The following is an 18427-nucleotide window of genomic DNA, read 5'->3' as shown; positions in this document are numbered from 1 at the left end:
CTTGTAAAAATGTAAACTATGAAAATTGTTCTGTACAAAGGTTCTTAATTGATTTATTTTGATTAAGCTGAATACTGACCTTGATTTCAAAAAGTACAGTTAATTCTTTGCTACTGTCATGGGCCATCAGACAGAAGTATGCAAGTAAAGGATTTTCTTTCTATTATTTTTGTTTATTTGACCCCCTTGAATACATGTGTAATCCAAACAAGTTTCCAGCTTTAGAGCAATGTAAGGTGCCAGATTTCAAGGTGATTGGAAATCTGAGATGTTTGTTTGCAGGTTACAGCAATCCGAATGTCCAGGCAGCTGTATTGATGAGGTCTGTGGCCGCAGGTGTAATGTCAGTATGATGAATGCAGTTGGTATTTCTGCCGATTTCTCGAAAATGAAAAAACTTTAAGGCCTGTCAGTCACCTAATAAATAAATATTACGTTCATTTAGCTACATTATGATGTCTTGAGTAGAGATATTTTGAATGCAGGTTTTGTTTGGATTTTGGTTCCTTATGTGAACATCAAGAGAAGCTGTTGCTTCCACAGGCAACAGGCAGGCACAATGACAGCATTTTATCACAACCCTTTTTTAAAATTTAAATTTTAAATTTAGAAGCTTCTGTCTAGGGGTGGGATGTTGTAATTTTATTATTTTAGCAAATACCTTGAGACACAAGCAGCATGAAGAAGTTTAGGCCAGAAAGTCTCAAGGCATTTAACAGACAGATGGAGAGACTTGCAGCTTGCTCTACATGTTGTCACTGATGCAAAAATAACAGTATTTGTCAAAGTTCCTACAGGTGCAAACTGCAAGTTTTAAAGAAAAAATAAATGTCCTAAGTATTGGTTCTGCAAATATAAACCATTCATCAGTCACCAGAGAAAAACATATTCACATGTACTGTATATCAAATGGCTGCAGAATTTGAAAATCTATTGCTTTCATTCAGCTGGTCAAGTGTCTGAGCTAATCCTCATTCAGTGTGTTTTTAAATGAGTCGTTTCCTTTAGACTCTTAATTGTTGCAGTGTTGCAGTACATTTCCTATTAGCATTATTATATTTCCCTTTAGAAATGTGCATGCATTCACACTGGAACTTATTAACTTTAATTAATCTTAGTGTAAATATTTTGACTAGTACTAAAATCCATAATGATGCCAAATATTCACTCATAACACTAGGTACACCCAGGTGAATTCATTCATTTGTTGTACCCAGCCATAAATTATAAAATGTTTTGGTAAGTGCAGGATATGGTGGTGTATAGTGCTGCAATAATCTTGCATTTCTTTTTCTTTTTTTTTTGTATGATCCAATGGGAGCATTCTTTGCCTGTTTAGATTTACTCTATGAAAGGCACTCTTGGACCTGAGGAGCTCACAGCACCTTTGTTTCGTAATCAGTGAGATCTTACAACAGTGATGGCTCTGAAATTGCTTCTGTGAGGTGCTAGTAAGATGTAGCAAAATTACACCACTGCACCCTCTGCATCCACTGTCATTTACTGACAAAAATGGACAAAAATAGAAACTATTCACTATAATGTGCAGTACAACAACTTTTAAATATGAGAAATATTTTAAATAAAGAACTCCCTGCCCTTGATTAAAAAATGGATTCCAGTCGCTATTTTACTGTAATGTATGTATAATAATCTGTCTTTTTCTGGCAAATGCTGTGGGCCATAGAATATTCCACTTGTTGGATGGATTCATACTAAAGCTCTTGGTCAAGGACTTCTTTTAAGACACTGACAGTCATGCTCCAGATAGACCTGTGTCCTTACATTATTGCTTGCCTGTAAATAAATCATACAGTGCCAGTCAAAAGTTTGGACATACTTTTCTTTCTTTATTTTTCAAATTTTCCACATTTTAGAATAATAGTAAAGACATCAAAACAGTATAAATGAAATACCCCGAAATTATTTTTTTACAATTAAATTTTTATGGAAATAGGCATCAACTTCATGATTTATATATCTTTTTAAGAAACAAAAAATTTAATCACTTAGGCATTCATTTTGATCTAAAGACGTATGCTTAGTATCTAGTACATCACATTCCTTGATCATCTTACTCATATGTAGGAAATTATATTTAGGCACAGATACACAAATACATTGCAAAATGCAGTGTATCGGGTCAGTGCACAGTGTAGAGTGTAAATACATGCCCCTCTGTTCAAGAACACTTTTATTTACCACCCTTATGTATGCATAGAACTGCCTGAAGCAGCATTGGTATGATATCTATCTTAAAACATGGACAAGAGCTGCCCTCTCACAGAAATGGAAGTTCTTGACACAATTCATTCTGGGCACATCAATGGCAGCAGAAGTTTTATTTGTCAGCATGATTATTCTTTCTTTCATTAGACACAGATGGATCACGGCACAAATAAATGAAGAGATGTGACTCCACAGCACAAACAGATTGATACTGGGACAGGAAAGAGAGGGGGACACTGGAGGGGATGAAAGCTGGGCCAGCTGTTCCGTTAGGAGAACAGGGAAGCAGCAGACTGCGGGATCTGCTGGGGCACCTCTCCCCCGAGCCACATTTTAAGCTGAAGTACTCCATTATTTTGACAATTATGAATACATATTTGGGCTGTAAGCTGGGGACCCCCTTAGAGTTCAAGGGAATTGTAGATGTCAACCCATATACTGCATAAACAACAAAACAAGGCAGAATTCCTTCTGGCAGAGGCGACAGAGTGTATAAATATTGAAGGGTGAGCCCAGCGTTTGTCAGGAGACACAGCACAACTCTATTCTAAGGAGTTCTCTAGTTTAGTGTTCCCTGGGCATTCCTTTTTAACTAAGCAGTGCTATAGACAAACTTTACAAGCTGAGAGCTGACCTTCCAAAAATAGAATGACTATGGCAAAAGCACTGAAAGCTTCTCATTCATATAATAGTGCTGTCAGTAGGTATGGAGAGAATTGTCATGATTGAGCACAGCCACATTTGTAAGTTGGTAAATGAAAATATAAAGAAGAACACCTGGGGAATAAAATGTCCATGTCTTATGTTGTCTTATGTTTTTGTTCCTATTTAGTCAGGGGTGTGGATAAATACGAGGGGCACACATTGGCTGTGTCCCAATATGAAGTCAGCTGCCTTAGAAGGCATCATTTGAAGGGAGCATTTTCACTATATTCACAATTTTACACACTTGCCCTTCGTAGGCATGTCCCAAACCGAAGTCATCATAAGATGCATCCTTCTAAGGTGCCTTATTTCGGTTAAATTTGAAGGCAGCATCCGATGTATCCTTCGCCAGGTAGGGTATCCTATAAGTCTTTGCGATTAGCTCAGGCTTCTCAACTTCTGTTAAATTAATGGTGGCTGAAAACACCACAGCGGTAGATGCGGTGGTAGCAGGAGCTCATTATAAATGTCCGTATACAGTCAACGCGAACTGTATCCTGACGTGAATGATCTGTGACGTCATCCTGCCTTCAAAGTGTGTCCCGATTTCGTTGCCTTTTGAGGTTCCTTTTCCGGTAGGATGCTAACTTATGAGGGAGCTCATTTCTAAGGATGCAGACAGCAGGCAGCTGACTTAGTATTGGGACACAGCCATTGATGTCCTCATCCTTAATCTGGAGAGATTTTGACTATTTCAGAAATAAAAAGCTCAAAAAGGAAATTCTAGGCTAAAATGGGTTATTTCAGGACATATGATAGCTGCCTAGGCAGGGAGGTCCTCTCCAATAATGCAGTGTCCTTATTATTATAGTAACCATCATCTCAGTTTGGTGATTTTCACAGTCATGTGAAGGGTGGACTGTAATTTGCCACCTTTTTGTAGAGCTCAAAACCAATTCATCCAGTGTCTCACTGATGAAACATGAGTGTAGTCCTCTCATTGGCATTTTCTGACAACAGATTTGGCCCTAGAAATTGTATATCGTGTGATAGGTCTTTTTAAAATAGCATGTTTTGAGAAGTAGGGGAGAACAGTGGACATATTACTGTTAGGCACTGAAACAACAGTACTAGCTGAGGCTTGTATTTACTGTATGATGAAATCTGTGTCTTGAGCTTGCCAGATAATTTTGGGTTGCTAGATAATTGTTGAGACTGTGCAGAGGGGATTTGGCACAGTCACCTCTGATCTGTCTTTAGCTAAAACCTTGTGAACAGGTGAATGCCCAGAACTGGTAAACTAGGCAGACACCCGTCTTTTTCTTACCTGCAACCTGGTGACAATTAATCATTTAATTTGTCGTAATTCCACCCTATTATAAAAAAATATACAATGAAAGGAATAAGAAGAAAAAGAAGAAGAAGAGGTGCAAGAATTGATCTGTGTATCCTAAGATCATGAACAATTCAGTTGCATTTGTATTCTGTAAGGGCAGCTTACGTGCACTAAACGTAACATAGAACATCGGTGAAGGGGAAAGAAAGAGCATACTTTGTAATTATTTTAAATATCAGCCCATTTACCATACCAACTGAGGAGGTTTATGTTCTTTATCCATGGAGAGATATGAAGGAAATTCTTGAGCATTTAATATAAAGGAGGAAATGTGTCAAAATGCTGATTTTGAATGGGGTTTTATGTTCTCTTCAGCTTAGTTCACAAAGTACGTTCAGCTGTAAGCATGTGACTCTCTTTCGTTGATGTTAGGGCCCATTCATGCTCCCAAAAAACTACCCATGGGCATGTCTTTTATTCAGTTCAAAGACAGAGACTCTACATCATCCCTTAGAAAGCATAAGAACCCTGTGCTCCATGGGACTTCATCAACTTGTAGAACCAGGAACTGTGAGTACAATCTGACCATTTCAAAGGACCACAGAAAAGGAACAGAGGGACATCTGACTTATATTTGCTGTAAAGAGTTCCCCCCTGTGCTGTTAGCTTTATGAGAGTCTAAAGACATGCGACCCAGTTCATTGCCTTCCCTGTTAGAGCTTGACTTGAGGCATTTACTGGTGTAGGGCTTTGCCACCAGGGGACTTTATGGAGGGCAGGTTGGTGCTAAGAATAGCACAGCACCAACGAGTATCTTTTTATACGGCAAGACAATGTCCACTGGCATTGCAGGGCTCTCAGAGCACTGTGGCATGAAGCCAGTCGGGCTAATTGAAAGGCATGTGAATAATAGCATGCATCATATTGCTCTGTGCGGTCGTGCTCCGTTTCCTGGCCCGCTAGGCTGAATCACTATGGAGTCAATGAAGCAGTCTGAGCATGTTAACAATTTATGCAATTTCTTTTTTCTTTCTCTAATGCACACTGTCGTCGCTGTTGGAATAGACATATTTAAAGTAACAAAATCAATGTCACTTGAAACTGATAAGATTAACTTCCAGCTTCAAAGGGTGAGACTGTTACGTAGGTTGGAATGAGTTCCTTAGTAACTCTGTGCTGTGGTGTTGCTGTCCAGACTAGCATTTCATTCTTGGCTATGATTTCTTTCATGCTTTTCATCATATGAATAGACCTGGCTTTCATTGTCTAAAGGGAGCACTGAGTGAAATAAGAAATCAGCGGCTGTCACTGTTCTCCAGCCAGGACCAAGGTTCTCTAGAGGGCCAGATAAGTCAAGGCTGCTTTATTTAACCAATCAGGGGGCATGCTGTGCTGCTGGGGATGCTGGGTAATACACACACCTCCCGCTCTCTGCGTGTGTTTTTACAGTGGGAAGAGCATCTCTATCATGGCACTTACCAGGTTGTCAGCACATCCTCTGGAGTGGACCCACAGTACTCATTTGGGGAGAGAGCACACCGTCCGCAAAGAGAAACAACATGGAAAAAAGAGCTCTTTGCGGACCGGGTAGCTGAAATAGACTCCTCATTTTGCCCTCGACATGTTAATGTCTGGCAGAAAGCATTTGAATGGAATCAAGTGCTTCTGATTGAGGGTTATAGCTTGCACAGCTCTCTTTCCTGATTTCCAGAGTAATCACAGAGCTTGTGCAGTCATCACCATCTCTGACACGAGGTCCATCAGTTGGAGGACGGGACTGATTTTCTGTACTCTCTCCATGACGTCCCTTTAAGAGTGTTTTCATCTTAAGGAAAAAAAAGGTGGTCCTGAATTGTGTGGTCGAAAGCTCACCAGACCAAAGAGCCCACACACCTACTTGGTGTAATTGTGAGAGAGGGTAGATTGGCAAATGAGAGCCTCTTCAGGAGAGATCACTTCCAAGCCATAGCAACCTTCCCTAATTGTAACTTTATTGATACAGTTTTCAGATCTTTTAATCAAAACTGCATGTGTGCATGAGTGCTCACATGCAATATCTGTATGAAGGAAAAGAAAGAGGGAAAAATGTTTTTTATTCCTTTCAAGGAAAAAAATGAAACAAAAATTTTAAATGTTCAAAAAACATATTATGTTTCAAGGTTCCCGTAGTCCTTGACAATCACGAAAATATTTTTATCCTCTAAAGGAATGGTTGAGTCACGTGGAATGGGCAATATCTCAATGTCCTTCAAAACCAATGGAGATTTACCCACATCTAAAAAATAAAGTCTATTCTATTCCTTTACAGGAGGCATGTAATCTGTTCTTTCTCGCTAAATCACAAGCTTGAGGTCATTTACTATGAAGTGTTTCCTCCAATGTCTGTGTGCTGACATTGTTAACAAATTGAATATCTTGCTAGCTTGTACATTAAGCCTGCTATCAAAACTCAATGAAAATTGGTATTTGCTACAAAGTGCATCTGCAAGTGTCTGTCCATGCAGGCCCAAATTTCTCCTTCGGTTTTTCAGTGTCCTTCAGTTTAATGAGAATTTGACTATTGCCTCAATGAAAACAATCCTTGAACATTTTAAATGCATCCATTAAAAAGTAATTGAAAAGGCACAGAGAACGGTTAACCATTTCAGGCAGTGTGAAGGTGGTAGCAATCTGGAAAATTATATTCTCTTTAAAATAGCTGAACCCATGAAATAGCTCTTTAGATAATTTCAATTAGCAATTCAGCATGGACAGCGCTCCTTGGATGAGGCCCAGTTTTGAGTGTCCAGCGCTGTGGTGGCCATCATCCAAGCTCCAGAAAATCTTCTTCACTCATTTATCCCGTGCCACCATGACCGAAGAGAGGGATTTTAGTTGGAGGGTTGTGTCCGCACAGTCAGTTATTGCTGATCCGCGATTGTTTGCTAAACAATGTGCTAATGTCCTGCCAGCATGTTTTATAAAGGTCCGCAATCAGCATGGCTACTTTCTTTTTTCACTTCTTTTTTTCCCTCATTGTATAGAGTAATAAATCCCAAAATCATCATTGGTTTTACAGCTGTCACAAAGAAGACTGGAGAGGACCACACAAAAGGAACGGGAAAAAAATGAAAATTTAATTGAATTCATTTTACTGAAAAAAGAGTGGAAAAAAAGAGACTGTTAGAGATAGGAGAAGTATATTTGGGTCAACGCTTACCATCTCTGTCATATAGCATCATCCTCTCTTCCCCCCCTGGAAAATCTGGAAGGACATATACCACTTTATTTGTATTACTGAATACACAACACAAAGGAGCTCAAGGCTCTAACAGCATGTATTTGAGTATATTAAAGAAAATGATTTCAGAAAGATTATAGAGGGTTTAGATCACCCTTTGAAGCATGTCTAACCATAAAATAAATAAATAATTCCATTATCTATAGATAAGGTAATAACACATTGCCATCGCAAGACTCCAGTATGAAACTTGTAACTGTATCCACAATGGTTCTGTTTTTTTCTGGCCCTAGGTACAGTTTTGTATTATAAAGGTAGCCATCTACAGTACAGTGCATGCTGCAAGTCTGCCAAATGAAAATGAATCACATCTATAGCACTGCATGTGGGTGCAATGGTTGTGTCTTACAGATTTGTCCAATGTCCATACATGTAATACACTTACATTACTTTCTAAGTAGGGTGTGTGTATGTGTCTGTGTGTGCGTGCATGCACACTTGTGCATGCGCACACACGTGTGATGTTGTTGGAGACACGTTGTGGAAATAACCCTTGATGCAAACATACATAAATTAAATAAAAAAGGTGCTTCAGTTAAGAGGCCATCTGGTGAGTTAATTATACAATGAGGTGGTTTTTGCATCAATAAACTCAGCTAATGCTTTAGTCGCACTTAGGCAATCTGGTAATGACCCCAAAGCACTCTGGATCTTTAAAACTAATGAGACTGAGCCCTAAACACACAGGCTATTGCAGCCCATTGCGGACAGAAAGGACACATTGAGGTTCTGCTATCACCTACTGTAAGTGATGGAACAAGAAGCTCTTTAAGTAAGAATACCTCTTTTGTGTCCTCCTTGCAGGTGTTTGTCTAATAATATATCAGAGTACAGACAATTTAATTAGGTAGAAAGCACCTTATTCTTATTTTTAATATATATTTTCTGAAGGTAGTAGCCTAATTATCTTCTTCTGAGTTCTTAATATAGGCAAAGTTATGTAATTCTGAAATTCTGAAAATATGTAAATATTTTTAATGATTTATATGTAAATATTTGGGAGGAAAACTGTGTTTAAACAGTACTGTATCAGAAAATAAAAGAAAGAAACAGCAATCTACTAGTCGTATATCTTATAAGATTGCAATAACTTGTGATGCTGTTTGTGCCAAGATTGCAAGTCAAGCAATGAGAGTAATGTGTAGGAGCCCATGTATTCACTTCAAGAAAATTGTAGCGATTACACTATATTCTTAAATACGTCATGTGGATATGTCTAGATGGTTATGAGGAGTGTTGTCACTCAGAATGACAAATCCTCCCCTCCTCTTCCCCACCCCTGACCTTGTGTGTATAATGAAAGATTCATTTTTCATTTTGATGGGCCTCTTTGCTTTGTAGGTGGCAAACCTGGCCTGCTCCATCTCCAACAACGAGGAAGGTGTAAAGCTAGTCCGCATGGCTGCCACTCAGATCGACAGCCTGTGCCCGCAGGTAAGGCCCGCCTCTCAAAGCCAAGACGTTTTAGATGACAGGCATCTCAGAGAAGAGATCTCAACAAGACCTGGAAAATGTACTGCATCAAAAGATCTCTCTCTGCTTATGCATGTAGGTTTTGGAGGAAAACACACACAAATATATACACAGGCTTGCATACACACACACACACATGCACACACACAGAGAAAGAAAGAAATAAAGAAAGAGAGAAATTTGAGATAATTATTAGTAACAGTTCATACCTGACCGGGATTCATTTGAGTGTCTGCCATTTTGAGTGTCTTACCTTTTCAATTTCACATAGAGCTACCAGTTATCAAGAAAGACTTATGTTTGAGAGTAATATTCAAATTGACAAGGGTTTGAAACCACACAGGATCACAAATAACAACTCACCAAAATCAAGACATTGTTATGTCCCATCTTCATAGTTTTCTGACTGGCAAATGCTCTGGGGCTTCCTGTGTGCTACACATTGCATCACAAATATTTATGATAATTATGTGTTCCAATTTCCTATGTCCTTTTGGAGTAATAAGCAAATGCATTACTTTAGAACTTGAAATTATTTTTACAGGAATCTCATCTCACTACTCATGTAATTGAAATACGACATTTATAAGCACAGTTTTGCAAGCATAAAAGGAGTCTCATGCCATGCTTCTTTCCTCTGAGACTTGATGGAGAGATTGGTGGTAACCGAGGCATTGTTCCAAGGTTAAGAGTTGGATTTGGACTGCTTTCATACAGGATCCAGCACTTATTTTTTGAAAGGAAGAACAGGTGGAGAGGCAAATTTCAAGATTCACAAGACAAGCTTTGCTGCTGCCATTTTCACCCTTTGAGATCTTCATTTGATAATTGGACCCCTGCCAACTGAAGGCTATCATTCAACAAACTCAGAAAGGAGTGGAAATTTTGTTCTACTTGCCTTTGGTCAAATACTTTGGACCTAAAGAAGAACAGCAATATAGTTAATGAAGCAAGCCAATGGCATTTCTTGGATATGATTAGAATAAGCACCATCGATAAAGGCTGTCTTGTAGTTCTGTTTTACATTTGACCTTAAACTGAATATATTCCAGGTCGTCGATGTAGATCTGTGGGAGGAAGGCGAACACCATACAGTGCATAATGCACATTCTTATGGATCTTTTATTTGTTTTCAGAAAAAAATGAGTATGGTGTCCAAGCACAAAGTTGATCACATAATTTATGGATTCTTGCTAGGATGCATAAGAACTACACTTTAAAAGTCCTTTGTGCTGATGTTACGACCCCCCAGAAACAGGGTCTGACCTAATCTTGCTATTACATCACTATCAGCAAAACAAATATAGTTAGGTTACACATACACACTGGCAATACTTGTATTTGTGTATTTGTATCTCTTGACATCCTAGGTAATCAATGCTGCTCTCACCTTGGCGGCCCGCCCTCAGAGTAAGGTTGCCCAGGACAACATGGACGTGTTCAAGGACCAATGGGAGAAGCAGGTGCGCGTTCTCACAGAGGCAGTGGATGACATCACCTCTGTGGATGACTTCCTGTCTGTTTCAGGTACTTTCTCTTTACAGCTGCTACCTCTTTGTGATGCTTTAACGTTAACAAACATGGCTTTTCCTTTAACTGTATAATTGATAATAGACATGTCTGGATCATATTGAACTATTAAAACACAGTAATTAATCACAATTCAAATTGGAATTATGCTTAGGGATTTAAGTTTTATTTTGATAAAATGGTTTCAGGTTGCCTTTTAGGTATGCAGCAATACTTACTATTTATATTATCCACTGTACTTTCCAATGCTAAGTAAGCCACATAACGGCACATCTAAAAATAGATTAATTGATTTGTTATTATTATCTTTAGTAGTAGTAATAGTAGAAGTAGTAGTATCACTAGTAAGTGCATTGCTTTTTGTTGCCTAAACTTCCACTTAAGTAGCTGCCTTTCTGCACTGAGACTCCAAACAAAATGACATGGATTTACTGTAAGATGGTTCTCCTGTGGTATACAACCCTGTCACTGGTGGGAAAATATAAATGGTGAAAAATGATCCCTAATGGAAGCTAGGACTTTGATATTTTACTCCTTTCATTCACCTCAGATGCTGTTGTTTGTTGGCATCTACTTTTAAGTGAGTTGTCTGAAATGGGACACAGGTATTAAGTTCTATTTCAGTTGTGTTAATGAGTGTGTGATTCAAGGCATGACGCCAAAGCAGGTGTTTTCAAAGGAGACTTTAATTTAAGGACTTTAATGCAACATAAAGGGTACAATACTGTCAGACAGAACTCGTCTGGTGTGATTTTCCTCTTTTGTTTTGAAAGTTGTCATTTTGGTCATGAACTCTCCGTCTCATCCTCCTGTAGCACCCTCCAAGGCTGAACATTGTGTCCTAGCAGCTTTTGGTCTTTATGTGTTTCTAGATGCGACTATCTGTGATTTCAGTCTCTTAGTGGGTAGCACTCCCTAATGACTGCCATTGTGCCAGGAGGCAACCATTTTACCAGCCAGTTTTGTTTGTTTTAAATTCAGAAATAATAGCTTGTTCCATGCACTGCATTCAGTTCAGACATTTACCTGAACATGATGTGTGTGTATATCTCTGCGTGTTTACTAAAAGAAGCACTGTAACAAGAAACATCGGTGTAACAAGTTGGAGTAACAAGTGTCACTAGGGCTGGGAATCCTTTTCTGTAAAATCTTTACATTTGTTTGTATTTATGTAGTTTTTTGGCAGTTATATTAGAACACTGACAAGGTGTGAAACAAATGTGCAGAATGTTCCTGTTTAATGTCATAAGTGACTACTGGCACACATAAGACTGTCAGAGATCTGTCTTTGTCAGAGATACACAGACACACAATCTTTTATTACAATTTATTACAACTGTATAGTCAAATAAATACATGGGAAAAGAGAGAAATTCATTGGCCTTGAGCCCCAAGTAAACAATATGAGATTATGAGATACTAAGAAATATTTTATAAGAGTATCAAAAGATGTGTTTAGCCAGTATGAATGTGTGAGCCACTTACCCGCAACATCGGCAGACTACGTAAGTCACAGGCCGGGGACGTGGCAGTCATGTGGATCTATTTATGTTTACTGCACACAACATATTCATCAGTTAAGAAAGAATTTTTTGATTAAAATATCAAAGGGATGTCAAAGTATGAATCTATATGCCAAAACTGAGGGCTGGAAGGTGAAAGATCAAAGATTTTACACTGATTCTATTTAATTTTCAATTTTCATTACTTATAATAATTTCAGGACTTTAATATCAAACATTAGGCATGTGTAGAATTATATATATATAAAAGCTGGTTTATAAACAATAATGAAAGGCGTAGGCATGATCAAAATCCTGTTCATTCTGAACGTCTGGAATTGTTCTGAATTTTTGGTTATTTGAAGGCAAACGGAATCATTCAGCCATTCTGCCTTTTCCCACTTCCTCCAATCAGCTAAAAGAGGTTCATTCAAAGCGCAGTGAATAACATTTTGTGGTATTTCAGTCATTTGTATTGCACTATGGCTGTAATTTGTTTCATTATGGAAGACCATGTGGAAGTAGGCTGTGAGGCTGTGATGTTCTTACAGCAATGCGCTGTTCAGATGGTTCAACAGTCATGATTTATTATTCTGATCCTTTTTTTTAAAAGATGTTGTAAATAATTTATAATTCCATCTGTGTGTCCCCTCAGAAATGAAATATTTGATTTTATTTCATTTTGCCCGTGTATAACATGTAGTTCTCGATTTTATTTGATTATATAATATTTAATTTAAAGTTCCATTCAACATTTCTACTGAGAAAACCTTGGAGAACATTGTGTCCTAAGGGAGATAATGAAAGGGAGATATACTTTTTCTTAGAGGACATGTTTTATATTCACAGGTATAATCAGTAAATAAACTGAATATGAAGTATAAAAGTTACATATATGTATTGCACATAAACTATATAAATGTCTCTTAATTGTGTTTGTTAGGGCTTTACTTGAGTACAGTCATTCAACATTACAATGTACAGTGTTGTACAATTAGGACCATTTTGTTATTCTATTTTTCTGAAGACTGCATTGCAGTCAGTTATCATGAAAAGTTTATCTTCAAGATGTGGCTTGAATTATACATACGGCACTGTGTTATTTGCCTTTTTGATATATAAAGTAGCAGAGAGTGAAATAGTGAAATAACACATTACAGTCATGTTTGATATTCAGTGGAATATGTTTGATGTAAATGCACATGCCAAGCTAAAATATCTTATGTTTTCAGTCTTGAGTGCTGCTGGGATTAAAGCTTTGAGATAGTTTTCCGCATTTGTTTTCCTGTCTTAACCTTAATCTCATTTGTAATATGTACAATATATGTTTGTCATCAGCATATAATTCTGTTCAAGATGAACTACAACCAGAGTCTTGTGTTTTGACAAGTCTTTCCAGCCTTGGCTCAGTACTGCACTGTATGTGAATTCAATTCATATAGTGTGATCTCACCACTAGGCAGGTGAGCCAATGAGTTCATTGGGATTCAGGCCTGATGTTGGTACAGTTGGCAAAGCAGGCATGGAAAATGTCCTGAGAGGACAGATGAATAACGGAAAGATAATGTGCTACAATTAAGCGTAATTATTTTTCTCCCTCCCTCTCTCATCTCAGAGAATCACATCCTGGAGGATGTGAACAAGTGTGTCATTGCCCTGCAGGAGGGGGACGTTGACACACTGGACCGGACAGCGGGGGCCATCCGTGGGCGTGCCGCCCGGGTGGTGCACATCATCAATGCTGAAATGGAGAACTATGAGCCGGGCGTGTACACGGAGCGCGTGCTGGAGTCCATCAAGCTCCTGTCCGAGACTGGTGAGTGAGAGAGAGAGAGAGAGAGAGCGCACGTTCGCTGGCCATGCCTCAGGCCCCATTTGAGTCAAGAGGACATTTAATTTCCCTGGTATATCCAGCTGTTCCGCGGTCGTACATTGTAAAGATGCCAAATTCCCCTGCTGTGACAAGGTAGAAATCGGCCTGAGAAGCCACCCAGTCTGTCCATTAGACCGAGTGTACTTTTCATCACATTTCTCTGCACTTCCTCTTTGCTGTGCCAGCGTTTGGATGGTGGCATATTGCACTCCAACAGAAAGGGCAGTGTGCCAGAACATGCCACTGTCAATATATAATATGCAGCTTTGCTTTGGCACTTCTGGCACACTGAGACAGATTTCCATAAGTATGCTCAGTGGAAGCAATTTCTTCTCTTCTGACTGATATGACTGATTACAATGTTTAGGTGAAGGGATGCCAGTAATATTTGCATTATGCAAAGCGTCCTGTAAGTGTGTTATGGTCATTATCAGCATATTATGGGTCATTAGTGCATCCTGGATATTATTGGTCCCTACTTTTATTAAAAACACAGTTGAAACTGTTAAAAGCCAAGTAAAATATGTCAGAAGGAACAGCTTCTATATGTATTATTACATTGACGTTTGATTCATTGTATTGTGTACTGAAAGAACTCGTATATAACCTACATAGAAAAGGAAGTTGGAAAATTCTCTGCACTTTATGTCAGAACTTCCCATAAATGTTCGAAGATGTTCAGATATGGTGGTTGGGGAGGGTGTGGAAGGTGTTACTTCATCCATGGTGTGTATGGGGCTATTATCATCTTGGAATATGGGAACATCTTGCGGGAACAATGTTTGCCCCACACCTAAACTGGCTGCATATTCTTTGCCTGTAATTTTACTATGCAGAGTCATAATCAGATGCAGTGACTCCCACAAGGCTGCCCATATGATAACAAGTAACAGATCAACCACCATGTAACAGTTCAGGACAGGAAATTAATGTTTGGGTTTCTATAAATGTAAACCTGTCCAGATAAAGGAAAAAAAAATAAAGAGGACACATTATGCCATATTGCTTTGATTGCAAAGAAGGGTTGCAAAGGGTTTTGTGCTCATTACGGTAGCTTATGCATTGTTGTGCATTGGCCTCTGTTATACAGGGTTTCTGAATGGCAATCCAACCATAAATGCCACCTTTGTTTAGGTCCCAATAGATGTTTTTTATTAAGACTGGGTCATGGAGATGTAACTTCAGTTCTGGGGTAATTTGCAAGGCTGTTGTTTTGTGTGTTTTTGTATTTGTGCTTTTTTTTGTGATCTATCCCTATTAGTGCGTTTTGGCACATGGTGTCATGATTTTTGACACTGTTCTCTCTGTGACACACCAGAAAATCTGGCACCAACTGTTTGACTTCTTTCTCTTTCAAAGAGTGTTAGATCTCTCATGTTGTTTTAAAAACACATTTATTGAAGCATTGATTTGTTATTGACTAAAATGTTTTAAAATGCTGCTGCTGCATATGTAAATGAATTGGCTACTAGTTCAGGCTAATGTTCTGAGTACTAATGTTCACTTTATAGTTCTAATCTCTTTCTTTTCTTTTTAAGACCAATCAAACAGATCTGATGGTGAAATAAAACACGGTCATTGATTTCAGAGAATATTTACAATACTTTTGTTTTCCACTACTGAATAAATGGCTCTATTGATTTTTGAGTGGGGGAAACCACAGAGGGAAAAAGAAACAACATTGTTTTGATTGATTTAGAAGATATAAACTATCCAAGTGAATATCCATTACTAATGTCCTTGATTTTTCAATTTATAATCATGGCATTAAGAGAAATACATTGGAAAAACTAACCAGAACAATACAGATCATTGTCAATGCAGATTCTATGATCAACAAAAGGAACATTGCCTCATCTGGCAGATTTCAAATATTATATATATATATATATATATATATATATATATATATATATATATATATATATATATATATATATATATATATATATAAAACATTTGGCCTTTCTTATTTCATGCATATATCCCCTTTGGCAACTCCGAAAGTGGAAATTTTAGGCACTGTATTACTGCCTGCCTGCACTATGTACATGGTGCTGTAAAGATTAGCCTTATTTGACTCACAGACAATCCACATGCAGCCAGGGACTCACTGTTGTCCTTGAGGGAAAAATCTATATTATAGTAGAAGTCTTGTGATAGCCTTTCATCTCATATCTCTCTACCAAATCTATAAGCTAAACTTCCCCAGAAAAAAAAAAGTCAATTACTAAGGCACTGTTGCCATGACTTCGGATGAACTGGAAAATTAGTCATTCTGTGTGATCATTTCCCTGTCCCCACGCAAATATAACTCTGTCATATTTTCTTCCTGGACTGATTATTGTCCACCAAAAATGGTAGAATAATAAAATATTCTCAAATTTACTGGATATATGAAACAGTGCCTACTTGACATTAAGGCCACAGGCCATGTCATATCAACCCCAACCTATAATGTGCTCTTAATAGAATATTTTAACGAGAGATTATACCTTCTTCATATGAGTGCCTCCTTTATGTTTTTATTTTTCCCACAACTACACACCACCCACCAATCATACCCTTTAATAAACAGTAGTCATGATCAAAGCCTTTAAGCATTTTTTCCTGACATTTCACACTGCAAATACGCCATTTGATTGCTGAACACACCTTGATTTGATTTATATTAAGCAAAAGGCCTTGGTTCTTTCTTGAATGAACTCATCCCCTTGCACTCTGTAATATCCGCATAATTGGGCCCTTTTATTCAGTGAAGGGCATGTGGATGTGACCTATGCTAAGGTTATATTAGAACTGAGATGCAGCTGTTGCGGATCTGTTGGGAGGAAGCGAGAGGGGGGGCCACCACTATCCACACCCTGAGAGAGAGGCAGACAGTGCAGTGCCTATGGAAGGATGGCTAGGGCAGGTGTGGGGAGAGACCATTCAAAAGAGCGGGGTGAAGAATAAGACTAATGTTCCTGGCTGTAGAGGGAGTAGAGATGTGCAGGGAATAGGAACAGGAAACAGGTGAGAAGAAGAGGTCTTGAGGCGGCTGAAAGTTATCAGGTGGAAAAGAGGCAAGGGAGGAGACTTGTGAGGATGAGAAAACAAAAAAGTAGGTTATGGTTCGACATCTGAAATCGGAGCATCCGAGCAGAAATGATATTGTTTGTCAGAGGTGAAAGCACTGCTGAGGGGTGAGGAATGAGCAGATGAGTTCTGTATCAGGGCAGATTTATTTATTCGTCCTTTTACTGAAGCACCTTTTTCCTGTTAAGCAAACAGAACGACCATTTGTAACAACTGGCGAGAGTCCTGTGAGGGGTCTTGTAGTTTTGATCGACTTGATTTTCTCTTGTCTGGGTTGCAATCTCAAACCTTAGAGTTTTTGTCTCATTTTAAGCCCCTGTGATTCTTGTCATGTTTCAAAGAACATATTGCATCTCGTTTGTGGTATTTACTGAAACACAGTTTCACACGCTACTTCTTAATTTTGTTAATCAAGTCCCCTGACTAAGCTTTTTTTTGTACCACTTTAAATATGCATTGTACTACCTTATCGCAAGATTTATAGCTTGGCTCAGAAAGGAAAAATCTATTCCAACTCAGTCACGTTCAATCGCCCTCACCATTTCTCAGCTTGGTATGAGTGAAATTGCTCCTTACCATCAGCAACTTTACTCATTACCAGTTTGGAGAACATTTTAATATTTCGATTTAAAACCTTCCGAATTCCCAAAAGCCTATTTTACGCTTCCCCAGTAAGTGGATTAAAATGTATGAAAAATGAAAAATGACTTCGTAATACCTTTTATGTTGGCCATAATATTACTCCCACTTCATAATAGAGAAGTTTAGTAAATCTCAAATTTACCTTACTTAAGCTCTCTAATGCATTTGGCTTCCTTCACACTTACGTAAAAAAACAGATACATACATAAAATAACAAGTGAACAGGCAGCTTCAGTGCATCCCCTGTGGCTACTCAAGAGCAATGATACGTTTTAGTTCCAGCGTTGTCATTAAGGCCTCCCTGACTGCTACTACACCAGTATCCCTGAATCCAGTTTGTGTACGGTTTTGAATATTTTAATAGATGGTTTGGATTTTTTTAACAGGATACTGTCAAAAACTATTGACAGGATACTGTCAATAATTTATATTCTTCCTTTTTAACTTAAGAAAGTTTTAGCACAACACGGACAAATAAGTATAACCTGTGGACTGACAGACTCATAAATATGGAAATGCAATGATATGTCCTTCAGTTTTGACAGTACAATTAGACCATCAGGTGGAAAGCAGTCTCTCTGGAACCAGTCCCCCTGGTGTGATGGCTTGTGTGCCACTTCACAGCAGTAGCATCCAACCGCTCAAATATGTGCATTTGTTAAAGCATCTTGAATAAAATGCCAATTCATATCATGGTGAATATGAGCAATTTAATTGGACAATTGTAATATAACCCCAGCAAAAGTGCCAGAAGTATTTATAATTTTATAATTACATACATTAGTGGCTCTGAGGAAGATGTCTGCATTAAAACATCTTGAAGATTTACATCTGTGACA

At 38.3% G+C, this 18427-nt stretch overlaps 1 protein-coding gene across 1 annotated transcript in view; it reads left to right on the top strand.

Annotated features, from left to right (window-relative positions):
* The window catches only part of LOC118793246 (catenin alpha-2), a 305116-nt gene that overhangs the window by 260716 nt on the left and 25973 nt on the right, over positions 1-18427 (top strand). The window contains exons 10-12 of the mRNA XM_036551323.1: positions 8832-8924; positions 10334-10490; positions 13611-13811. Coding sequence (XP_036407216.1) covers positions 8832-8924; positions 10334-10490; positions 13611-13811 — 451 coding nt within the window. The remainder of the gene's footprint in view (positions 1-8831; positions 8925-10333; positions 10491-13610; positions 13812-18427) is intronic.

Source organism: Megalops cyprinoides, chromosome 18, assembly GCF_013368585.1.
Source record: "Megalops cyprinoides isolate fMegCyp1 chromosome 18, fMegCyp1.pri, whole genome shotgun sequence".
Taxonomy (NCBI): domain Eukaryota; kingdom Metazoa; phylum Chordata; class Actinopteri; order Elopiformes; family Megalopidae; genus Megalops; species Megalops cyprinoides.
This window is presented reverse-complemented; position numbering and strand designations above follow the sequence as displayed.